Below are 26,093 nucleotides of genomic sequence, written 5' to 3'. Positions count from 1 at the left end.
GTATTGATCTCATAAAGGTCGATCTGCTCTGAGGTGCTTCCTGTAAAAGTTATTTGATCCGAGCAGGACCAGGACTCTGTGTCCTTTCCAATTAACAATCCCCTGACATCCACACACTGGGGAAACCAGCTGCTGGTGAGCGAACAGCTGGAGCCTGCCCACTTTCTATTCTCTCATTTTCCATAACCATAGCGAGGAGTTGTACTGGATAATCACAGTGCATAACAGTTGATGATGATTATGATGACACGTAATAAAAGTAATTTCATACACCTTCCACATTCTGTCCAACCACCCTCTGTCATTGAATAGTCAAGCTGTTTCTCTCTCTTCAGTCCAGGGGTTTCTAAATAATAGCAACGCTGAATATCTCAGTAATGGGAGCGTGGGCAGTCCCAGCCCCTTTACTTGGAACATTGCCGTATTCCATTAACTCTCTTATAAAGTCACCAATGCAGGAAACAAAGCTGATTTCCTCTCTTTCAAAAAAAACAAAACAACTATGACTCATGCCACAGTCAATCCTCCCTGCACACTTTCTCTATCTATCTCTGCTTTCATTCCTCCCTCCAAATGTGACCTTAAAACACTCTCCCCACATCTCTATCAAACTAATCAAATGATTACAATAGAATAGGTTGCCATGTCCTGCTTCTCTGTTTATCTCCCTCTCATGATGACGCAGCAATGTCATGCAAATGTGTGTTTGCTCAGATAAATGCCATGGGAGCGATGACAGTAGGCTCATCTCACACGAATCTCCCGCCCCGGACACACAAGCACACGGTTTGATTGGCTAGAGCTTGTAGTGGCATATGATTTGATTGGCTGACGCTTCTGTCAAAGCTTCAAAAGTTGAACATTGCTCAACTTTTGAAGCGAGCAAAGCGAGGTGACGTCACGCTTTGCCAAACTGCATTGTGGTTGCGTCAGCCAATCAGCCAATCAAATCATATGCCAGTACAAGCTCTAGCCAATCAAACCGCGTGCTTGTGTGTCCAGGGCGGGAGATTTATATGATTGGTTGTTGGTCGCACGCCAGACACGCCCACCGGCAAGCTTCAACGCGACGCTGCAAACGCACACCACCTCTTTCATAAGAGGCAACAACCGGAAGACAGACTGCGTGATACACCGAGAGAAGAAGAACAGACTGCGTGATATAAACAAACAAACAACAAATAGCATGTGCATTCCATTTTCACTCTACAGCGAGAAGCTCATGGGGCTTTCCCGAATCTGTGTCGAGAGCTGGAGTTAAATGAAATCTCAGATTTGCCTTCTTAATCGTTTGTTTGGGTCCCTCACTTCCGTTTTGCTTCTCATGCACTGATTCGCTAAGCTGAACAGCCAACCGAAGTGATTTCTTTGGCCGACGGCCTTTAGCCGACAGCCTCCCAATTCAACATGTTGAATCGGCGGCGGAAGGTGTCGGCACGGCCGAAAAGACACAACGGTGCGGGACACACCAATATGAGTAGGGCGACAGGACGCCCATCGACGGCCAAAATCGGGTTGATGTGTCAGGGGCTTTAAGGTCCGGACACACCAACCCGATTTTGGAACGCACACGCTATTTGTTGTTTGTTTATATCACGCAGTCTGTTCTTCTTCTCTCGGTGTATCACGCAGTCTGTCTTCCGGTTGTTGCCTCTTTTGAATGACGAATACACACTACCGCCGCCTGCTGCTAAGGAGATTTATTGCCACTCACGCATGCACATTTCGTACGTGCTACTTGGCCGTCGGCTGAAGTCTTTGCGTTGGGTGTTTCTCAATGTCGAGGAGGCTTGCTTGGTAGCACATGTACCTCCGATTCAGTTGCTTCAGAAGCGAGGCAAGAATCCTTCCTAGCCTCGAAAAATGAAGAATTGTGGCTAACAGGTGTGCAGGTGTGCGTCATATGCAAGGCCCCGCCTTAAATGGAGTGCGATTTCTGCCATAGATTTGGAAATTGGTCCGTGCGCAAATCATTGTAAGACCACAGAGTCTACACATGTGCAGCCTCGAAATATCCCGCCACGAAGGACGCCGGCCTCGGTATAATTCCAAGTATCCTGGACATTGGAACAGTCCTTCGGCGGGACTCAATGACGTAGTATCCTTGAAATAGTGGCTCTGGAGCAGCTTTACTCGACATTGAGAAACACCCGGTGTGTTCCAGTGCGACTGTTGGCCAAGACGCAGGAGACATGAGGCGACACAACAGTCGTGTTCCGTCGGGACGTTTTCTTTGGTGTCAGTTTGGTCTGTAGGCCCCTTTATCCTTCGAGAAATCTCTCTCTCTTATTTATTTACTTCTCAGAGTTTCATAGTGTGCTTCTTTATTAAATGAGATTGAAGAACATGTGACTTCTGTGTTTTAACTCTACCAATCATAGTTGGCTCCTGAAAGAACTGCAGCTTATTTAGGTATGGCATTAGTTAGTTACAGGTCTATATTTCACTACATGCATGAAATATATATATTTTCTGACTGCAGTAGATTTTTCTGACTGCAAATATACCAAATAAATATGTATTATATCGCAGTGATGATCTGAATGTCCAATAAAAGATGAGCACAGTAACAGAAAGAGCACATAGTGTTCCGGCACAGGATTCATGGGGTTTCATTTCATCCTCCAAAACAGAAGTTCAATCAAACATTATCCTTGTTATTTGCGATACCAGAACTCGAGGATAAGACTAATTATAAAGCGCAGCATTCACCGTTTACATTTCCAAGTTGCTTTAAAGGCTAGAAGGGTTCTTTGGATATTTTTAACATCATGGTTGCATAATCACCTTAGCAACAACAAGTAATTGCAACACACGAGGGATAAAAAATGTAATTTTCGACCAAAGCAAAGGACACATTTGTGATAGAGGTTATGAGTTAAATAACAGCCAAAATAAATATAATGAAGTGCTTTCTCGTGTTGTTGCATGCAATGATCAACAAGAGATCACGTATGGAAATGTGAGTACAGTTTTGTAATGTTCTGTTTGAATATAACAGAAGTTTCAGTCGCTAACAAGCATTTGAATCCCTAGAACATCACCTACAAGGTATTCATTAGCTTTCATACCATTCACATTCATCAACATGTGTTTAAAATATTTTGTTAATCAATCATTTATTTCCCCTTGTTTTGCTAATTAATATCCTAAAGTAAAAAGTCCATGCTCAACATTGTTAAACAGCTTCTCTTTTTGTGGAGCACTAAGCTGTTCCCTTTGTATTACATTTCTATATTTTGGTTCTCTAAATACCAAAGAAAGGCATCACTTGACAGTCACCTAAAGGGGATTTGTACTACATACAATAAGATAGTACAGTGTTCATTAACATCTTGATAACTGCATAAAGGTAGGAGAGATAAGAGCATATCCAGGGCCGTCCCTCCCTACAGGCCGATCATGCCGACTGCGTGGGGCCTCACCTTCCGGAGGGTGCCTAAACTGAGGCGCAATTATGCGGCGTAATTAGTGTGGCGCGACACGGTGTCGCCGCTGCGAGGCTCCACTAGCACCTCCCCTCCGTAGTCGTCGACGCTCGCGAAACAGAGGGCCTCATCTTATAACTTTGCATGGGGCCTCATGTTGGCCAGGGACGGCCCTGCACATATCCCATTGGTGCGAAAAGGTAGATCATTAGATAAAGGTGAGCATGAGAATCCAAATTGCAATCAAATCTAACTGCTGGAGTTAAGGTATTGGCCACTGACTTTACACATGTACTTTTTAAGTTGAGGATGAGAAATTCAGCATGCGAATGATGTAGGATTAATACAAATGTTTTCAATCATTTTGGGGACACCTAGTGGTTAGTTAGTGCTAAACACTGTTCACAAGAACTCAAGTACTTTTATATTTGCACACATATATAAATATATAAGGTTTGAATTTGGAATCTTTGCTTTTCTCAGAGTCTGAATCTTTTTAGAAATGTAACCTTGAGGGGCCATTCTTTTTTAGTGAATGTAATCATTCCCATTGTTTGTGGAAACACGTCTCACTGAAGAGTTAATTACCAGTGGAAGAAATTTTGTGGTGCTTTTTCCTCTTCAGGGTCATTGAACAGCAGTTCTCTGGCTCCATCTTGTGGCCAAATGGAGTAAGTGCCACTGAAAGTGAAGAGCGGTACTCTGTTTTGCCAGAATCTGGTTTTCCGCCAAGTTGAGTTACACGTCAGTAGGGAACCTGTACTGGTGACTGGACGTGTGCAGTGCGCGTCAGCCGGCTCCCGGATGCACCGAACAGAAACATGGAACGGGTAGTGGTGGAACTACCGATCAACAACGGTGAGATACATGACCAGCTCCACGTCAAACCGCTTTTCTACCACTTATATTAACATCTCTAGAACGGCGTTTGGTGCTTCTCTCGATTCGTGCGCAAATGCTCCTCCTCCTCTGACGCGTGGTCCGGCATTGTACGTGCTGTAGCCTCTGTGTACACGGCTATCAGTGTTTTACAGGCTATTTTCTCCCTTTTCTGTGTGTACATTCGTGTAGCTGCAGATTACCGGTTGCTGGCACTTGTACACAGAGGAGCTCAGCCGTGAGAGAGCTGCTGTCATCTGTCAAACAGCAGTCCTGCAACAACTGAAACTGCTGTCACATTTACCTCTGCACCGAGAACACAGGCCATACTTACTCTCCAACATAACATCTATTAGTCAGCATTTTAAACTTTATTGTCATTGTACAGAGTAGGCCTACTTTAGTATCTGGTTTGTTAGTTATATGTATGGTAGACAGTAATGTAGTTGTAAAATATTCCACAGTTTGTATTAAAGACCTTATGCTATGATTCAGGTAAATAAGAATCAAAGCACTAACATACGCCCAAGTTTAGGACTTGACCTGTAATGTTAATAATAATAATAATCATAACACAATTATTATTATTATTATTATTATTATTATATAATTGTGTGTTTTAACTTACTTTTTAGGAACCAGACCCTTAATGTCAATAATGTACTCTTTTCATTATTTAACTTTACTGTATTTCAAAGTATGACTTTATGCAGTATCTATTCCTAACTTCAGGATTTTCCCTCGCCGGCACCTCCACAGCTCCACGCAAGCGCCAGGTTCGTTTTTCAGCTCGTCATGACATCATCCTTCTGCGAGAGGTCATCGCCCAGAACCCCTTCGCCTCAAAGGAGCCAGGTGAGTCCTGTTTTTAAAAGAACAATCAACAATCAACAACTCTTTAGATGCAGAGAGCTGCAGTTCCTGCAAATAAAATGGGGATACAAACCATATTCATGTAAAACAATAATAGCAACTTTAAGGTTTATTATTACCTAAGTGTGTTCTTTGCTATTTTGTTAAATCATCCAACAATCACACAATAAATCCATCACACAACAGGGACCAATCAATAGGAAAATGTGATGAGCTACAAAGTGAATGGCCCTTTTCTTCTATACTACATATTCATAGTTTTGTAAACTCATTAATTTCAATCAGGACGGATCTGGGCCCGTGTTGGTGAGATCATCACTGCAGCTCTACAAGATGAGAACTTTGAGGTGGACGCCAGGAGGTGCAGAGAGAGGACCATGCTGCTGCTGGACTACTACAAGAAGCAAGACTTCCCCAGTCTGCGCAGGTTGGTCCAGTCGCCAGGAATAAACGTTAATGTTTCCTTAGTAAATATCTGCATGTGTGATGACTTGAAGATGTGAAACAAACTGAAGTTTAATGATTGTGTGCTTTTGGTATGCTCAGATTTGGAACAGAGAGGTTGTACGCTCAAAAGGAAGACCTGCTCCATGAGGTTTTGGAGCTGGAGGCGGAGAAGGGGCTTCTGGCCGGCGGGGAAAACACAAAGTACCAGGTGGGTTTGTTTGCTGAGAAGAGAAGTGAAATCGATGTGACACTACCAGAACAAGAGATGTATCTTTACAGAGGATGCTTTAGTGCCCAAGAGCTGGTTTAGAGGGGCACATCAACTTTATATGTTACACATCACACAGGTTTGAGCGGAAATCCCTTTATATTGCAGCATACAGCAGTAATTCTTAGTTAGTAACATAACATTTTCTCAGCCAAGGACAATTGAGCTCAATTATAATGATTTCAAGGATGACAGGAATATTCAAAAGACAGAATATTTCTTTAAAGTCCAGTGGTTCCAAACCTTTTAAGCTTGTAACCCCTTAAAATGAAGCAATGTCATTGTAAGACCATATTCACGTGGCATATGTAAGTAGTGAGCATCTCATCTGAATAATTGTAAGCGGCCATAAGAAAAAAAATAGCTTGTTTAGAGAAAACCCTCAAGTATAATACAAGTATAGCACTTTTCTCTTATTTTCCTGTCTAGTGGATTACCATTACCATTGATATTATTTTATGCCTCTCTGGGAACCAATGGTAGAGTCAATATTGTCTCAGATGACATATATTACACAACATGTTTTAACTTGCTTCGCCCTTTTTTATTTTAATCCATATATTTGAAACTCACTCCACACATGGTAATTAGAGTTAGGTTGCCCATTATCTGATCAACTATAGGTCAATGCAGCTTTTTTTAAATGTGTATTATTTGTTATTTTCTGATACTGTAATTGGAACTAAGGTTTCACAAGAGTAGTAGGACATTGAAGTCAACGGATATTTGTTATGTTCTCTGTAACTACTTTACCACTTCCCTTTTCTTCCTCTTGGTGGCATTCAGTCACAATTTAACTCCAAATCTGACGATACAGCACTACCACTACCACTAATACTGCTGCTACAACAACTCTAGTATTGACATTACTATAAGAACGTATACGGCTACTGTTGGTAAAAGTTGCTGCTGGCGCTTATAATTCTACTCCTCAATGTTCTTAATGTTATGTTAATGTTAATTTATTTTTAGGACGACGAACTAAGAAAGCGAGCCCTCGAAGAACTAACTCTACCTGAGCAGGACAAACCCAACATCACCATCACACAAACACACACTACAGGTAAAAACTAATTCGGACACCAAGACAGGACAGGAAAGGACCCAAGTCAGGTAACATCATGTCTACAACAGTTAAAAAGCCTGTGTACGCAAGTGTTTGTGTTTCCCATGTGTCCTTCAGAAATTTCTCCCTACCAGCTTCATGGATGTTGTAGTTGTCTGGTCCCTTCAGAAATATGTGCATGTTTACATTATTACTGTCACAACAGAACCAGAAGAGGACCGCGAGGAGATGGCAGAGCTCTCTGCGGCGCCCACAGCTAAGCGGCCCTGCCAGTGCTGCTGCCAGACCTACTCTGAGATCCTCAGCTTCCTGGAGAAACGCTCAGAAGCCGAGCAGCGGCTACGAGAGGAGGAGCTTTCCCTGCGCCGGGAGGAGCTGGAGATTCAAAGGAGTATGATTTTTCTAAAAATATTATCGTATTATTTCAATTCAACACTGTCTTATGGCTTTCCTTTTAAATGTTTTTTTACTTTTAGAGTATCCATAACAAAAAAGTATTACTGGGTACTTTTGATCTAAAATTGGTTGCAGGTGTTTCAGATGAAGTAATAATGATATCAACTGTAACTAAAAGGGGTCAAAAATATCCCGCCTTTTTTTAGTTGTCTTTATTTTTTAGGAGGGGAATTGTTACTAAACTAACACCAAAAAAAACTATTTAAATAATTTTTTATTTCCTTTTTCAAAATCTGAGATATGGGCAGCTAAAGAAAATAGGAACCATTACACTTTAAGAAAGAACATCTCATATATCAATGACAGTGAAGTAATTCAGGAAAATACAATGTCCATTTAAAAGGATCAAAGATTCTCTGAACTGGTATGCCGTCATAATTTTAAATGGCATTGAATCACAGACTTAATTTCCCTTTTTTTGTTCTTAGGTCAAATCAGTCTGGAGAGGGAGCGTCTGGGAGCTGAGAGAAAAGAGAGAGAACGGAGATTTGAGCTGGAGAGCCAGGAGCGGCAGGTCATCTTGGACCTGTTAAAAGAAAAGGTGCTGAAAAGCTGACCAACTGCATTTAATGCAATGTGGGAAAAAACGATGGTTGATTGCTTAAAAGAGGAAGAAACCCTCGGAAAGGGAAGTGAAAACATCAATAATTGTAGGTTGTTAAATGCAGGTCGTCGTAAAATAACCAAATAAAATGGAGGGCAGTAATACAAGATTTGCTGATGACACAACAGCAAAACAAATGTTGTGAGTGTCTGTAGGCACTAACTGTAAGTGTGTTTGGTGCACAAAGTAGCAATCTGCAGACAGTGTTTAAAGCTGCAATATTTGCCAGCCTCACTGAGCTGACCCATATTGATACACACAAACTCCCTTTGTTTTCTTCCTCATGGCATAACCTGTTTAAAGAAATAGAAGTGCTGCAATTGAGTGTCACCTAAGGAGTGGAAGAAAGGTGTGTCGATCGGAATCGGTGAAGCCAAATCTGGCAGACGGGCAGGATCCCCGGGTTGTTGTTATGTATTTTTGTTCACACTGTGATAGACAGCTTTTTGTGGTGCTGAATTGAGGAACAACTAAGGAAAGTTGTTTATTCCTATAGTTGACAATGATGTTAACAGGATGCTCTATCTTTTGAAACCCTTTAGCATTTACTATATCAATTACTTTATTTATGCTTCATTTAGCCACTACTTTTTTTTTTTCAAATAGATTTTTTTTAAATTGAAGTCAAACTAAAGAAAATGTCTCTGACTGGGAATCTACCGCACATTGACATGAAGACACTTTTATACTGCAATTAAAGCCAATAAATGTTCATCCATATTCTATAGATTGTATAAAAACTATAAACGTTTTTTTTAACTGATGTCAATAACTGTTATTTTTGCTATAAGTTAGCTTTGAGACTACTGTGTCCTCAGTTGAATGTGTTACACCCAGGTATAGTTAACTGTCATTAGATACATTTGCAATATTACATAATCTACTATTTTATCACATGTGACTTTCTGTTTATTGTTCATATGAATGTTATTTTTCTTCCAAGTTCTCATAGCATAGCAGATGTTGTATACAATGAAAGAATGTAAAGAAAAAGTTACTACTAATTTCTATTCTGAAAATAAATTAAAAACAAAGCTATGTTTGTGTGGATTCACAATTCTCAATAGCATCTACACTCATTTGCATAATACAAAGTGTGATTGGAAATGTTTTGGTTGGCATTCCATCTTAGACACTTGCCATAGCATTTCATGCGCGATTCAAGAGTAGAGGGCTGTATTGTATGTATCCCTCCACTATATTTATTTTTCAGATTTTACACACAAACATATTATCAGGTAATAGGATGCTTGTTGAAACTGCCTGAGGGTGCAACAAGTAACTTAACACCTCAACTTACTGCCCATATTATATTTTTCCTTAATAATGTACCAATACTGTACATATTAACATTCAAATATATATAATAATACAAAAGGGAATATTGAAATATCTTTCTGATAATATCCAATCCAGTGTTTCACAGTGTTATCACCACTTTTACTGATTTTACCTTTGGGAGTATACTACTTCTTTCTTACTTCTTGGGTGTGTACACTATATTACCTAAACCAAATAATTGCAGTATTACACGCTTTAAATCACTAGCACTATCTGGATATATTTAGGAAAATTAACTCACCAGGACCACATATTTTGGTCGTTGCGCTTTAATTTGAGGTCATACAAATCTCACACACTGATTGGTCAGAAATACATCTAACAGATTCTGTGTTGTTTTGCTTTGGATTCTGATTGGCTCTCTTCAAAGTCACTCCCTCATTTCTTCCACCCAATGAACGTGTGCTCGTGGCGTTTTTCCCCCTGCTGCCACCGCATTGCTACAAAGTTTACAGTATAGCAACAATTGAATGCTAGCAGCGGAGTTTCGAAGTTAATACACTGTAGCAGTGCTAGAGAGAATTCTTGTTACATTTCAGTTCGTCTTCATGGTAACATAAACCGGAGTTTGTGTTCTGGAGACGATAAAAAGTCAGTGACCCGCATGGAAACACAGAGCCCAGCTTCCCTTCTGCTGTAGGGGATTTTTGTGTAGTACTGGTCGATGCGAAAGATAGTTGTTGATTTGCTAACACGAGCACGAGAGTTGCTCCAGCGTTACATGTGGGGCATGTGCGCTTTGTTGTTTTAGTTTATATACATTACAGCTTAACACAGTTTCAGCAAGGTCTATATTTCCTTACTTTAAAGTGCATCTGGTTGAAGTTTAACCAACCAATAGTTTAGGTTTTAGTGTGGAAACTGCTTTTCAGGTAAGCTAATTACGGACTAGTTTTCCGGTTTTGGTGAAACTCAACCAATTACCACGTTGAGTTCAACGCAGTAGGCCTATGCCCATTAGACGTTTTGCTGGTCACAAGTCTTTGTTCCCTTACTCTCAAACCCCCAAGCTTTCGTACGGCTATAGAAAATGAATGTTTCAAGAAGTGGGTACCGTGTCTTTTCTGCTAACTCCTCCACCGCCTGCATCGAGCTGGCCAAGAAGATCACCGAGTAAGTGACGTTTACCTTAAAGTAAAAAAAGGATTATTGTATTTTCATGTCTGTAATGTTGAGGTTTGGCCTGTCTGTGTTACCTGCCGTGTCCCTGACAGTACTCCTGGGAGTCTAGCTGCAGGTGACCCGAGGCCAGTGGGTGTGTATTGTTTTGCATTTATTGCTGTTCAATTAACACACACACACACACACACACACACACACACACACACACAGTGCAAATCGTATGGTTATACCAATTTTTGACAGATTGAGATAGTAGATAGTAGTATTTGCTGTAAATGTTAAATTATGGGGTTATCTTCATTACTTGTCTGATTTCTTACATGCACAAAACCTTACATACCACACACACACACACACACACACACACACACACACACACACACACACACTAGGAGTTGGATTCCTTTGATGGCCTATCTTGCTATTACTAGTAAATCATCTTGTTAATAATCTTGGAATGGACATGATCCAGCTTTAACAGATGAAATGTTGGCACAAACACATCAGCTTTCTCCTGGCATTGTTATGATTCTTTGTTTAAATCCTGAATCATTGTTTCCCTTAAAAGTGTCATGCAAACGCCAATTTCTTCTTGTGTTTTTTCCCAATAAAATCTCCAAGAAGCCATTTCTTTTCCCAAAACCTGTTAACTTTTTTGACAGCTGATTTATAAGTTGCACTGCTCACACGAAAAGTGCTTAGCTTTCTTAGCTTTTACTGCTTTGCAACATTACAGAACATTATTATGGGTGATTATGTTACCATTCTGGGTCCAAGTAGAGCTTCCCTGTTGAGCAAAGGTTGAATAACAACATGCGCACACAGCAAATGTTAATGACTAATGTTCTGTATAGTTACTCATGTAGTGACTACACTGTGTGTAATATCCCCGAAAACTTAAGTCATTATTATTTGTAGGACCACATTTAAGTCCTTGTTGAAAATGAAACATGATTTTTGTCTTCTTTGTCTACTTAATTCTACCATAGCCACTCGATGAAGACATTTTTTTGAATATTTGAATAAGTTTGAGGGATGTAAAAAGGGCGAGGCTACACAGAAGCGCCTGTCTTGATTAACAGGATATAAATGTGTGAACTGGCAGGTAGCCGTCCACTGTCCCCCAAAACCAAGCCCTTTTCATAGTTGGCATTGTTGAATAACTGTTTTTTTTTAAATAAACACCATAATTGTCTGCCTGAGGCTTAGATGTATTTTTGGTGCCTGGGCTCGTTCAGAGTTCGACTTGATGCAACAGGATTTTTCTGCACTAAGAGTCAAAATATCAACAATGCTTTTTGTGGATGTCTGAACAAATGATGATGTTTACACTACTGAACCTCATTAAACCTTGACGTTTTATAGTCAATGGGATGCATTTTAGAAGTTGGCGAATGTACGCTTTGCAGGCCGTATCTTGCACACGCACCCAAAATATCAAACAACTACTTTTTATTTATTTATTAGTCTGTCTTTTATACTGAATATTTTTTTTAATGTTTTGTCTGGTATGTTAAATGATGCGTGTATTGCTAGCTCTAGTTGATGTGTTCAAATGTCTTGTTTTCCAAACCCCAAAAGAAAAAGGTAAAAAAAGAAACACAAAATCACAGCCTCACATTTTAGAAGCTTGAACCAGAGAATGTTTGGTGCTTTTGCTGAAATACATCTGATCAATCAATTAGCACAATAGCTTTTCAGTGAATGTACTAATTCATCAATAGACTAATGATCCATCAAATGTCTTTAATACAAACAGATTATCAGAATGACAATTGTATTTTCTTAAACAAGTCGTTATTATGTGTTTAAAAACCTGCTGTTCGAAAACACAAATACAAAACATTAGTCTAGTACACACTAAATTCACACACTTCACTTCAATTAATGAAAACGTAAAGGGTGTGTTTGTGTTTTAACACGTTGTCCCGTTTGTTTCTTCCCAGACGATTGGGTGTAGAGTTGGGCAAGTCAGTGGTTTATCAAGGGTCAAACTCGGGTAAGGCTGATTTATTTCCTCTTCTCCATAATGCATGTCAGATTAATAAGCTGTGGTTTAGACTTTGCTCTTGAACCTACATGATGTGAATTATTTTTTTTCATTGTTTGTTTTGTTTTCAGAGACCAAAGTGGAAGTACAAGAGTCTGTACGTGGACAAGACATCTTTATCATTCAGACCATTCCCAGGTGAGACAAGATGGATACTTTAGTGTTCTATATTAAGTCATATCATTATGTGTAATATTATGAACCCTCAGAGAAGTTTATGAAAACCTACTGAGGTTTTATTAAGCTTCTTCTAATAAAGTTCATGTTTCGCCCTCTATCAATCTCGTTTCCAGAAGCATTAAGAAGTTGTTCAGCAAAAAGTTAGACATAAAACAACAGACTGAAAAATGTAACAATGGGAATCTAGCAAGCTAAAGACTCACATATTTTTCTTAGGTCATGGTGAAGGCAAAATAATCTTCAATAAAAGTAAATATTGTCCAGAAACACGACTCTAAATGAGCATTTAGCGCTATGTCAGTCTGAGTCTGATGGATGTGTAACACGTCGGCAAGGGCAAATGTCTGCCACCAAGTAGCCAACAAAAATGCAGCTATAAAAGTATGGTTTATTAACACACTGTTTTAAATGTACATGCACCTCCATCTGAATCCCCCTGTAGTTTTACATGGCATAATGAGTATCCTTCACATGACAATGACTGAAGGAGAAATTGTAATGCATTCGCATAACAAATTCGCCATTGAAGTATATGCATTTGTCATATTAGGAAAATAGCTGAAACAGGTTAAACAATGTCTAATTTATGTTCAGTTTCCCTGGTAAGTTTGTCTTTTTATTTCACATTTAAGAATCACGTAGCATACTTTTGCCTCGGAGGTGTAACGCCAAATGATGTTTAACTATGCAGCAAGTGAAGAAGAAAAAAAGCAACATGTTAGTTATTTACTGTGATGAAGGAGGAAGCTCTGAGAGGTAAGCAGAGGTCACAGGTGGAGACACAACTAGTGGATCTCTTGTTTCAGGATGGTAACATGCAGTGTCCTGTTACACCAACAGCTCTTTGCCTGTTTAAAGTAGTGAAACTGTCCTCGTTTAGCCATTCACTTTTGAGGAAGCTGCTTAAGATGTAGTCTAATAAAAGGGCACGTGATTAGGTTACTTTACTTAATTTACAGTAGAGAGGGGGTTGACAATTATTTAGATGAAATGTGATGTGTTCTATGTGTTGACTTGAATGTGTTGTTTCTCAGGGATGTCAACACGGCCATCATGGAGCTGCTGGTTATGGCCTACGCTCTGAAGACTAACTGTGCCAAGAACATCATCGGGGTCATTCCCTACTTTCCCTACAGCAAGCAGTGCAAGATGAGGAAGAGGGGGTCCATCGTCTGCAAGCTGCTAGCATCCATGTTAGCTAAAGCTGGTACAGACTCTGGGTTGTGATTTTATTTTGCCATAATTTAGAAACCAACACATATCTTACAAAATCCATATTGTTGTGTAACACCACAACTCCAGTTGTAACTGACCAGTCATATTTTATTTTGGATTATTTTACCAGACGTAACGTTTGCTCCTTGTAGACTAAAGTATATGTGCAAGTACATTAAAATAATTATTATGTGTGGTTTGTCTAGTGACTAGTCCTGAGGTTTGCTCCATGCTTTAGCTGCAAATAATATATCCACTTAGAGCCCTGTATAAATTAAACACTGTGAAAGTTCTGTTGTATTATTAATGTGTTATGTTGAGGCCAGGAGCTGTATGAAATTGCACCCCACATTATTTAAAACTATTTTTCCCAAGACTTATTACCTACTTATATCTCTATGTCTCCAGGGACAGCTGTTCTTTGTGCTTCAAACACTGCAGACATTTGCTCTGAACTTGAGGCATATGTGTTTTGTGTTGCAGGTCTAACCCACATCATCACCATGGACCTCCACCAGAAAGAGATCCAGGGTTTCTTCAGCTTCCCCGTTGACAACCTGAGAGCTTCCCCCTTCCTCATCCAGTACATCCAGGAGGAGGTGAGGCAGAGTATCACAAAAACCATTGGGTCCTCCTACTTTCCTCCTACTGTATTTGCAGTTATTATTATTATTATGTGCCTTTTCCCCCTTCTACTCCAGTAGGACTCAGATGAGGGTGTTGAACTTTTCCTGGTACATGTGATGTTTTGGTTTTGTTTTGTTTCTTTCCGTTAACTGTCAAGGGGGAACTACGTTTTTGTGTTTCTTTTATTTTCCTGCGATACTGTTATGATTGGCTGTGAATAAGAAAATATGAAGGAGAGACCATATATTTCTATTTATTTATTTATTTTCTAGAAAGGGGCAGGTAATATAGGATTATTTTCTTCTCCCTGCTCCTTTCTGGGTATGGTGTGTTTATAGACATGTTTTGCAAATAATTGTTATACATTAAGTACAAAATGAAATAGTATACAGTGTTTCCCATAGATCTGAAATATACTTGTGGTGGTAGCCTAGAACCGGGGGGGTGCTACTGGAGCACGCTTATGACCTCTGAGTTACTGCAGAGCGCATAAAGCAGATCCGTCACGCGATAGCAGAGCGAACAGGTACAGGAGAGGCAGTTAATGGATCGCAGATCACAACGGATTTTATCTAAATGGGTCGCGAAATATACTTTGGTGGACGTTAATATACCTGGGCGGCCCGCCCAAGTAAAGTCTATGTGTGGGAAACCCTGTAAAACTATCATGTCAGGTCAGCTGTCACTTTTGTATTTTAGCATTGAAAATAATGTCTCTCTCTCCTCAGATCCCAGACTACAGGAATGCCGTAATTGTTGCAAGGTCCCCTTCATCTGCCAAGAGGTAACACGACAGCCCAGTCACTACAATCTCTAGTTGCCTCTCTCTGTTCAACAGGAAGGCGTCACTTCTCCTGCTGTCCATCTTCATTGTCACGTTGTTATTGTGCTTTTGACTTCCCATTCCCACTGTCTGTTTTGCCTGCATATCTGTTTGAACGTGTTGCATTTGTCAGCCGTTGACTCTTGCGTGTGTCCGTCCGTCTCAGAGCTCAGTCCTACGCCGAGAGGCTGCGCCTGGGCCTGGCAGTGATGCACGGAGAAGCCCACCACTCAGAGTTGGACATGCCTGACGGACGGCAATCTCCGCCGCCCATGTCTCGCACCACCCCGGGACACACCGGCCTCGAGCTGCCATGTAAGAAACGCCCCACAGCCAAATCCTGCTGAAGAACACCTGTTTTATGAATGGTTGTGTACGTATTGCTGGTTGTGTGTAAACAAAGTTGACTTTCAGGTTAATGTTGGCTTCAGTGTACATATTCCTCCAAACCTGTTCTTCTTCCATGAGAGGTTCCGCACTACAATGTATGCAAGGGGAAAGCTATATGCTCATCTATACAAACATTTGCAACTGTATTATCCCAAGCATGGATTTTATTCAAAATGGTTCAACTGCAAAACAGGGGAATGTGCCTTTTGTAACAAACTGCATGGTACATGGCCTCTTGGCGCCGGCTGACCTGTCCTGGCCAAATAAAGAGAAACTGCCGGCCAGTGCAGTTCTCCTGGTGTGGGTCGTGGAGAGCTACATGTCTACATTTCCGCCAGATTAGAGAGCTTGATTTTAAAGCTTTGTGCTCATAAAACTGCAACAAGCATGAAGGCCAGCTGCTGTTCGTGTGTCCGAAGCCAAATAAACCATAAGCCCAGGTTGAGTTCACTAAATCGTGAAGCATAACAGATGTCTTGGGATTGTTTTTCTTATTTTAATAGTCCTGATAAAACCCAAATACCTCTGAGTGAGGTCCAGTATCAGGGCTGACCGTGGCTCGCAGCATCAGTCTTCTCTTCAAGCTGCCTTAAATGGCCAGCTTAAGACCGGAGTAATGCCCCTACACACACACACACACACACACACACACACACACACACACACACACACACACACACACACACACACACACACACACACACGTCTTAGGTCTGCCCTTCCGCAGGCGTTGTCGTAGCCAGCTGTGAAATACTGCAGGCATTGACTGACATCGCCCCCTTTCTTTTCCTCGGCTGGATTTATTTCCCCCCTCATCTCATCTTGCCCTGTATTCTCTCTTCTCATCTTCCTCCTTCTCCCCTTCTTGACTTGGAGATATGTTTTATGTCAGCCTTCTCCTCCCCAGCAGGAGCTGGATCGCACTAATTCCAGCCGTCTCTCTCTCTCTCTTTCTGCCTCCATACATGCCTCAATTACGTGACTTGTCAATTCATCCTGACTGCAGCTGCTCTGGGATTTACATCCTTTTCATTTGAAGAATGTTGTGTCATTATTTTTGCTCAGTATGGTTCTGTTGCTGTATGTTTAATTGTATGTTAATACTTTCTCTTCCATCCTGTCTTTAGCTGGCGGAGAGAGGAGACGTCAATCTTCATATCCTGGCTTAGAGCTCCCAAGTAGGATCATAACGCTTGAATCCATTCGTGCTTCCTTCTGATGCCTCCCTCGCATGGAATAACTGAATGAGTTGCTAAGAGCTTCCAATTAATTTCACATCTAAACATTCAAAAATCAAAGTGGCGGTGATCCGATGAAAGTGGTTACAGTTACATTATGCCGGTCCCATCGTTAGAAATCAAAATCAAAGATAACTTTTTCTTAGCCAGCACATTTCATCAACAAATCTTTTCTATTAATGACTGTTCTGATGTTTTTTATTTGTAACTAGTTTTGAAAACAGAATGAGGAAATGAAGCACTCTAAACATGGCGGGCCCATGTTTATCCAGGCTACATACAAGAATGATGCCATCATGTTGCTGTTTTGATTGCCACGGTGTCCACGGCTTTTTACGTATTTCTCTTATCAAGGGAAAGGGAAAAAACATGTTTCCATCTTTTTAAAAGTAGTCTTTCTGTCCTGAAACACTACGGCATACTTGGATCAGTGCAATGATAATTGTTGGAAGCCCTCAGTCTCATACAGATCTCAGTTGAAATGAATTCAGAAATCAAGAATAATGATTATTATTATATGACATGGATGATTTAAGTCACGTTATTTTAGTCCCTGCAGACGTGTAATCCTTAAAAAACGATTACTTAATAAATTGCCTAGTAGATTTAGGTTATCAAATTCCATTTAACTCGGCACTCTGATCAGTGTGAACTCCAAATTGTCTCACCAATTGCTTCACAAGACATCATGGCAATGATCATACCAATGTCTGAAATTCTTGATGTGTTTTTAAAATCCTGCTCATGTTTCTAAATCTTTTTTGCTTGATGCTGTTTGTTGTGACTCAGAAACAGTTTGATTCTCAATTGTTTCAAAAACTAAATCCTTGTAATTGGATTGTAGTTGCTTTCCTTCCTTTCTTTCCCACGTCTGTAACTGTTAAAAACCTTTCATATTTTAGATTCTGCACAGATGCCTTGGTCTTGTAATGGATTGGGGAACTGAGCTCACAATGTGCCCTGATGTTGTTTGGAAGAAGCTTGTTGGCGTGGTCAGAGCCTCAGTGTGCGGGACCCTCAAAGGCAGATGTGACAGGTTCTAGACCAGGATCAACAAATATTTGAAACCCCTTCAAGTACTTGTTATATTTAAATATGCATGCAGGGTTGATAGACTTCAAATTGGGGGGCATTAGACACATCATTGTATTGGCAACATCAATACTCTAAAGTGTCAAAAATGGTATTTGACTTGCTTCCAAATCATCTTTGATCCTGGTCAGTGGTTTCTAAAAGAGTCTCTGCTACACCCACTGGTCCATTTACTGCTACAGCAAAGCAACCATCATCTAAATCCATTTGAGTCTTGATTCAAATTCAGCACCAATTTCTCCCACAGATAACTTTGCCTCAAAGCTCTTGAGTGGACTGCAGTCATTGAGTTGGTGCTCTGGTAGCTGGTAGCTGGAAGCTTGCTGGGGTAGAGCGTTTGCATGATGTTTGCAGGTTTTTAAACCCAATCTTCCTTAAATGAACCTGACCTCAATGATCTGTTCCTGATTGGTGTTGCAGGATAGATCTCACTTCCTTTCCTCTTTTAAGTAACATTCCTTTATGTGTCTTTCAGTAATGATGGCGAAGGAGAAGCCCCCCATCACTGTTGTTGGAGACGTGGGAGGCAGAATTGCCATCATTGTTGTAAGACCTTAAAATGTTATTGTATTGTACAGTGTAAGAGCGTTTTGCATATTAATCCTTCAAAATGAGGTATTATACAAAATATGTGACAGTTGTGTGGGGTTCAGTGAGTACATTGCTTCTAATGAGGGGGAGATTACCACAACATATCGCAGAAAGACCAAGTATGTGTAACAGTTACAGTATATATATTTGTTTGACCTTATCAGTCATGTCACTGTCACCCACTTAATGACAACTTGAATCTTTACATTCATATTCCAGCAATGTAAATATATGCATTGTATTTATTGCTTCTTAATTTGTTTCACTCTTCATTGTGTGATGCCTGACCCATTATCTGTGTACCTTATCTCAGGATGACATCATCGATGATGTGGAGGACTTTGTTGCCACAGCAGAAATCCTCAAGGAGAGGGGAGCCTACAAGATCTACATCATGGCGACACACGGCCTGCTGTCTGCTGACGCACCCAGACTCCTGGAGGACTCCGCCATCGATGAGGTAAAATCCTGAGCGGGTCTTATCACTGAAGTTTACATTCTAAAGTGCTTGAGAAATGTATGTGGATTTAAAAAATAAGGACAACATTGACCTAGATTCAGTAAATGTTATTAATTAATTTGGTACAAATCCAATGCTTTCCCATCACTCCAGAACATATACACACTACAGATCAGCATATTGCCTTCGGCCTCAAAAGTGAATTAAAATGCTAAATCAACTCTGCAAATAACTTTCACTCTTTTGCTTATATTGATTTTCTTTTTGAAACAAAGGCAAATGTTTTGTGATGTATCCCTCCATATGTATTCATAATCAATATATGACATTTGATGAGCATGTCTTGATTGTCTCAGCAAGAGAAAAGTTCCATTCCTCATATCACAAACCAGATGACAGACTGACTTGAACAGTGGAACATCCTCTTTATTTGTCACTGAGCTGTTGCTTTGCGCCTCCAGGTGGTGGTGACCAACACCGTGCCTCACGAGGTGCAGAAGCTTCAGTGTCCAAAAATCAAGACTGTGGACGTCAGTATGATCCTGGCTGAGGCCATCCGCCGCACCCACAACGGAGAGTCCATGGCTTATCTGTTCCGCAACATCGCTGTGGATGACTGAGGCAACACACACACACTTGCATTTACATTCCAGCACACACACACACAGATGACCAAGATTAATGCGTTTTTTCTTTAACCTGTTGTTCTTGTTTGTTTTACGGATAAAATGTTGGCAGAAACTGACTGTATTCACTGCGTTAGACAAGTCAAACTCTACTCTGATAAGATACATAATGGGACTGTACACGCAATGCAAACTGTTTCACTTCACTAACACACGCTTCCCACCATCTGAAAACATATATAGCACAACGTAATGTATCACGTGCATCCTCTCAGTCAGCTGAAGAATTTGGCAAATAAAACTATTATTCTTGGGCGAATGACCTTTTTCTCTTTTTTTATTTTATCATATGGATTTAAAATGACAAACACTTGGGTATACAGTACATGAAAGTAGCACAGGTGGCAGTAAGACACATATAGTTTGCATTCTTCTTTGGAAGTGTGAAGATATTTGTGGAACTGTCAGAAATGTGCAGTTCAGTGGGTTCACGCCTGAGCCGAAGCTTTCAGTAGCAGTTTCAGTCAGAGCTAAGGCTGCTTGCTTTATGAAGCATGGAGTCACGTCACACATCATCCTGCAGTGTTCAGACACAGTTAGATGGAAATGCTTAACTTAAAGAGTTTGCATTGCATGATGAGTTTTGTCATTTTACGGTTGCAGCAGATGCACTAAAGGACATACAGTACAGAAGTTATAAGGAAGTATGGTGGAGGAAACGTTTTGTGTAACGCAGCCAGGGCTCCAGGTTTGATAGTCAAATAAATCCTACATGTGTCTAACAGAATGAAAATGAACCTTTTGCCTTGTAAAATAATTAGATGGTGGATAATATTTAAAGCTTGATGCAGAAGGTAATCAATTATAGTCATTATTCTCTAATACTATGTGTACACAATATGTTATTGACATTAACAACATACTATTAAATAGTCAAATTATATTTTGATTACTTTTTTTTCCAAATGTAAGTTCTGACTGGAATATAATTCCTACTTTATTCATAATAATAGAAGATGACTAATACACAAATCAAATAGAACACAAACAAATATAAATATTACACATTGACACATGCCCCACTAAGACTCAGCCAGAGTTAAAATAGTAATGACACATTTTTAAGCTATTTTTGACTCTTCCCCAGAAGCAGGAAACACTTACTACTTAGTTTAACGCAGAATCTACTGACATTTAACCACACACTCTTCAATAATCCTGCTGGTTTCTGTCCAGGACCCTGAACTTGTTCTAAACGCCTCAGAGTCTCTTATTCTGCTGAGGAGCTTTGACCAAGTCCAGGGGCAAAGACATCTGAGAAAATGAGACATAAAATGTAAATGGCTTCCATTACTGCAGCTTAAATCTGACCGTTAAATGCTAATAACAGTACTACTAAAGTTGTGTTTGTAGAGTGTCCATAAATCCTCCAAATCTCCATCTCGAATATAAATGAAAGTAGAAGTCGAGATAACAAATCCACACACCTGCGTGAGTGAAGAGCCTCTACACCTCCTTCCCTTTGCATCTGAACATGAGACGAGAGCGGAAGAATGTTTAAATGTGGACTGAAAGAGGAACTGTCCGCAAACGTTTACCAGGCCACTTCCTCAAATTGGAACAGGAAACTTTGTTCAATCTTATCTGATGGAATGGAGTGGGGGGGGGGGTGGCTGTGCTTCAACCTGAGCACTTCAACTGTCTCCGCTCTACAGGTTCATTTAGGGGAACCATGCACAGCTTTTTCAGGAACTGCACCATGATCCGTTTTGTGTTGGAGTTCTGCTGAACTATTTCATATTCAAATGTTTCCACGCTTCTTTTTGCTTAACTTTGACTGCTGTCCTTTCAGGCACTGAGCCAGTTAAACTGCTTCTTTAATTTGGATGTCACACCTGCTTTCACATGAAGTTAAAGCGGTGTTGAAAGCATTTGCGATATTATCAATGATGTTTTAAACGCTTTCAGGTTCAGAGAGGCCATCTGCTACACAATAGACTTCTTCAAAAGCTTGGAACATGCTTTTCAGTCAGTCCAATCACTACTGATTCATTATGGACGATAGCATGATCTTCTTAATTTCTTTGGTTATTAGATCGCTGATTTAACTAATGAGGCTATGCAGTGACGTCTGTATTCTACAAGATGAATAAGGTAAAAACGAAAGCATTTCATACCTGACGTACACTAAGCTATTACTACAGTAGTTTCAGTGGATGTAATGTATGTGTTGCATCAACAGATGGCGACAGAGATCTTGTAATACTGTAGGATGCGGACGGTTGAGAAATGTAAAGCTCCAACTCTGGATTTCAGTCCACTTGATACAATCATTTACTAGTTGATGTCACTTATATTATTTCAGCTAATATATAAAAAAAACAGGGATTAAATCTCCTGGCACTTTGGTTTATTTGGTCCCATTTTAAGACTCAATTGATGCAATGGAGCAGAAAGTGAATGTGCTGGGACCCAACCCCACAATAATCTATATTCACAGTTCTCTAACACGTGCATTGCATTGACATGTAGATTCTTCTAATCTTTACTGTCATTTATTTCATTGTGTCTTCCTGCTTCTGCCTGAAAGGACATCAGAACATCTGTTGCCCTGGGAAATCTGTTTGCTCACACACATTTTGAATCGAAAGTGACTTCTGCCCTCTGCAGAAATCTCCTACTGATGAAAAACGCAGCTCTTAAATGTATTCTGAAAATTCAGTTTTGTGTAAGTCAGGATATTAATCAAAAATATTTAAGTTTGATGAGATAACTGTCAAAATGACGGCAGTCCTACAATACAGTACTTTATATATATATATATAATATAAGTGCAACATGTTCATGACCTTGAGGTTTATTATTCATGTTGTGTCTTTATTCTATATAACGTGATCCTGATTTCTTTAAAGAAATTATATTTTGAGGGATTAAATGTTGATTTATCATTTACTCCTAAAAAAACGTACCTCCTTCACAGAATGATTTAGTTAATACTGAACTATTTTCCAATGCCATTACATAGAACCTACACATCTATACATTCCAAACAACAACATTCACTTTCTTTGTGCTTATATCTTTTTATTGCACATTTAGATCCACATTCAACATGCATTTGTCAAATAAACAGCAACAAATAATAACATTGTGAGAATATACCATGGTAAAAAACAAAAAACCTTAAAACATCCTTTTGAATGGTAATTTAAAAATAAGAAGTGCATTAACCGTTTACATTTGCATTTTACAACATTTAAAAAACAAATATTATCAATGGCAAATTGAGATTGAATACAACAACTGTAAACATAATGTGCTACATATATTGAATTGCTAAATTTTAAACAATTTACTTGAAACGTACAACTTATGCAAGTTAAACAACATGCTTTCTCTCTGTAAAAAGTGTGTTAGCAACAGTCCAAACCTTGATGTAAGTGAACATTTTAATTCAAAATCCATGAGGGATACATTGATCTACACACCAGCAGCATGTCACCAAATAAGCTGCAACAACATTACATTGAGTAAAGAACTGAGTGATAAACACAGCTTCCATCTTTCCACTGGCAGTCTGATCAGCCTTCATACCGTTCACCTCCTCAGTATCTTTTCCTCTTTTTATCGTGACCCCTGAACAAAGTCCTTGCCAGTCAAAGATCACTAATTTCATTCTCTTTGGTCTCCACCGACTGAAGTCCAAGCTTGATTCTTTTTCTCTGGCCAGCAGCATTTGACTAGTGCTCTCGTCTCTTGGCCCTCCATGAAACAAAACGGCACTTCCCCTCTCTCTGTCATTATGACAAAATACAGCTGTTGGTTTTGTTCATGGGCGGCCGGAAGTTGGTGTCTTTGGGGAAAGTCTCCCGGCGTCTTCTCAGCGCGGGGCTGATGCGGCAGGGGAGGTTGGCCTGCTGCAGGAGCTCCTTGAACACCTCCACCACATTGGCGTTTTCCTTTGCTGAAGCTTCCAGATAACTGTTGTTCCAATCCATCTCCACGGTGGACAGCACGTCCTCATTGGACACCTGACGCTCCTTCACCCGGTCCACCTTGTTCCCCACCACCACGATGGGTGTGTACTTGTCCTCCTTGATCTCCAGAATCTCATCTCGGAGTATCTTGACAGCCTCCAGTGACTCGGGGTCGTCCACGGCGTACACCAGTGCGAAGGCGTCGCTGTTTTGGATGGAGAGCTTGCGCATGGCGGGGAAGGAGTAGCTGCCACTGGTGTCCAGGATCTCCACGGAGATCTTCACGCCACCAATGTCATACTCCTTACTGTGCATCTCCTCCACTGTGCGCTTGTGTTTGGGTTCGAATGTGTCTTCGAGGAAGCGTTGGATCAGGGCTGTCTTTCCCACTCCTGCTGCTCCCAGAAATACCAGGCGCACGTGGGTCTTCTCCTTCACCTCCAGAGACATGCTGCTTTTTTTGGACTTTTTATTTGAGAGCAAAAATGAGGAAAGAAATGTCCCAAAAACTGTCTCAGTTTACTCACTTGCTTTCACTGTTTGGTACAATTGCTGTAACACTGCAAATGTAAACACCTGTTATAGATTTCTACCTTTTTTTAAATAGCCTTCCTTGAAATTCTCCCCTTCTGCAGTTTCTTGTGATTGTTCTCCGTGAGCTCCTTTCTTTGCTTTGTTTCACCTGTCAGGGGCTCTCTGTTAAAGCTCCTCAAAGTTGCTCATTGAATGCTTCTCTGGGTCTGATCCCGCTCGCTGCCTTTTATGTCTGTTTTGGTGAGAGAGCTTCCATGCCCTCCTGCAGCTGCGGCCAATCAGCAGCAGGCACCCTGTTGAAGTGTAACATCCAGGCAACCAATGTAGCGTGGCGGATTCAGGGGGAGAAAGGAGGAGAGATCTGAAAACACGGCAACCAGAGTGAGGAATAACAGATTATTATCAGAAAATCTTATGGAATTACTGGTCCTATTTAGATTGTCTTGCAACAAAGGGTCCAGTATACGGTCAGGTCCATCTGGCTCTTGTGGTTTGATACATTAATCCTGTGGTTTCTCTTTATGAGACAGAATCATCCCATAAATATGAATTCTTTGTTAAACATGTGTCATTAAAAACATAAATCTTTATTTGTTTTTATTAATTGTGCAATTTATGAGGCTAATCTTTAAGCCGGACTTGAAACATATACATTTTTCAAAAACAAGGCATTTCCAGAAGTGTCCAAAAATTCCTAACATAAGATATTAAAGGCATTCAAATTACACATAAAATGAACACGAAGCATAAAATAACTATGCAAATTAGATGAATAGATTTACTGAAATAAATGCATAGTCCAGTGCAACATACGAATGGAAAGTCCCATTTTAGATTTATTTAAAGTGGCAAAAAGTAAAGTTATAAGCCTTGATTTAAGAAAAATTCTGGTCGTTTTGGGGGAATTTTAAAAGGTTGTCAAAGTGGACGTACAGAAATGTGATTATAACTGACATTAGCATTTTTAAAGGATTTTTTTTTTGACACTTGGATGGGGTTATAAAACACCTTAAATGAAATGCTCCACTTTCTTGTTGACAGTAAATCTCGCAGGAGCAGGAGAAAAATGATTGTGCCACTGAGCTATCTACTGGCAACCAAATAGCTTAAGTGCACGCAGCTGGAATTAGTGGTGAATGTATCCCTTGGGGGTAGCGTGGTGTTAATTCCCAATACATTAACATACTCTCCTCAGGCTAATGACATTTTAGTTATGCAGCTTATAGGCAGAGCAGCTCACATTAGTTCAGCTACACGTGGCGATGTGTGACTGAAACACCTTCAGCTCTCTTTGGTGTCCAATTAGATGTGATGCACTGTCTGTAACTGTCGAATCCTACCTTCCTCCAGTTTGTCAGTTTGTCCTAGAGGAGTGAGTCTGACTCGTGATCGTTCTAAATTTCCCCTGGGACTCTACAGGCTGTGCCTCTGCCTGCCTTGTTAAGTTAGGCAAAAACATGGAACAACGATGAGCTCCCCCCGTACCAGCAACACAGACTGTTAATATGTTCTTATAAGCTGTCTTCTCAGGGGACCGCTGTACCTGTTTCCAACTGAAATCCATCAACTTCAAACCAGTGCAAAGACAAAACAAAAATGACTTCTCACGTGAAATAATCACTGATCGTGAATTTAGGTTTTCAGGGCCCTTCAGTACACTTAGCCAATAAAACATACTTTAACCTAAGTACAATTTGGGTTTTTACTTGTAGGGATTATAGTTTCCATTGTGTTGTTTTGCTGTTGAAAAACCAAACAATTTGTTGATTGTTGATGATTAATCACATGGTGTGGCATGTTATGTAT

General features: G+C 40.2%; 3 protein-coding genes across 7 annotated transcripts; 2 read left to right on the top strand and 1 right to left on the bottom strand.

The window, feature by feature from the left end:
• Window positions 1-4,164: 4,164 nt before the first annotated feature.
• LOC104950130 (scaffold attachment factor B1) lies at window positions 4,165-9,059 on the top strand. Of its 3 annotated transcripts, none has more exons than XM_010776608.1 (7): window positions 4,165-4,286; window positions 5,067-5,162; window positions 5,466-5,607; window positions 5,727-5,835; window positions 6,868-6,958; window positions 7,167-7,352; window positions 7,846-9,059. In XM_010776608.1, the coding sequence occupies exons 1-7, from the start codon at window positions 4,250-4,252 to the stop codon at window positions 7,971-7,973; spliced, it is 789 nt and encodes a 262-aa protein (XP_010774910.1). In that variant the 5' UTR covers window positions 4,165-4,249; the 3' UTR covers window positions 7,974-9,059. The 3 variants fall into 3 exon arrangements, with proteins under 3 accessions (XP_010774910.1, XP_010774908.1, XP_010774909.1); XM_010776606.1 differs by having other exon boundaries at window positions 5,040-5,162; XM_010776607.1 differs by having other exon boundaries at window positions 4,166-4,286; window positions 4,500-5,162.
• A 726-nt stretch (window positions 9,060-9,785) lies between these two features.
• LOC104950128 (phosphoribosyl pyrophosphate synthase-associated protein 1-like) lies at window positions 9,786-20,116 on the top strand. 3 transcript variants are annotated; one of them, XM_010776605.1, is made up of 12 exons: window positions 10,382-10,475; window positions 10,577-10,617; window positions 12,431-12,483; window positions 12,606-12,672; window positions 13,749-13,921; window positions 14,413-14,528; window positions 15,285-15,340; window positions 15,546-15,694; window positions 16,897-16,947; window positions 18,575-18,645; window positions 19,004-19,150; window positions 19,612-20,116. In XM_010776605.1, exons 5-12 carry the CDS (start codon window positions 13,768-13,770, stop codon window positions 19,768-19,770), a joined length of 903 nt encoding a protein of 300 aa, XP_010774907.1. In that variant the 5' UTR covers window positions 10,382-10,475; window positions 10,577-10,617; window positions 12,431-12,483; window positions 12,606-12,672; window positions 13,749-13,767; the 3' UTR covers window positions 19,771-20,116. The 3 variants fall into 3 exon arrangements, with proteins under 3 accessions (XP_010774905.1, XP_010774906.1, XP_010774907.1); XM_010776603.1 differs by lacking the exon at window positions 10,577-10,617 and having other exon boundaries at window positions 9,786-10,475; XM_010776604.1 differs by lacking the exons at window positions 10,577-10,617; window positions 16,897-16,947 and having other exon boundaries at window positions 9,787-10,475.
• Window positions 20,117-22,976: 2,860 nt separating this feature from the next.
• rasd4 (rasd family member 4) lies at window positions 22,977-24,507 on the bottom strand. Its single transcript, XM_010776602.1, has one exon. It carries the CDS (start codon window positions 24,201-24,203, stop codon window positions 23,577-23,579), a length of 627 nt encoding a protein of 208 aa, XP_010774904.1. The 5' UTR covers window positions 24,204-24,507; the 3' UTR covers window positions 22,977-23,576.
• Window positions 24,508-26,093: the final 1,586 nt, after the last annotated feature.

Source organism: Notothenia coriiceps, unplaced genomic scaffold (genome assembly GCF_000735185.1).
Source record: "Notothenia coriiceps isolate Sejong01 unplaced genomic scaffold, NC01 NC01_scaffold00017075, whole genome shotgun sequence".
NCBI classification, from domain to species: domain Eukaryota; kingdom Metazoa; phylum Chordata; class Actinopteri; order Perciformes; family Nototheniidae; genus Notothenia; species Notothenia coriiceps.
This window is presented reverse-complemented; position numbering and strand designations above follow the sequence as displayed.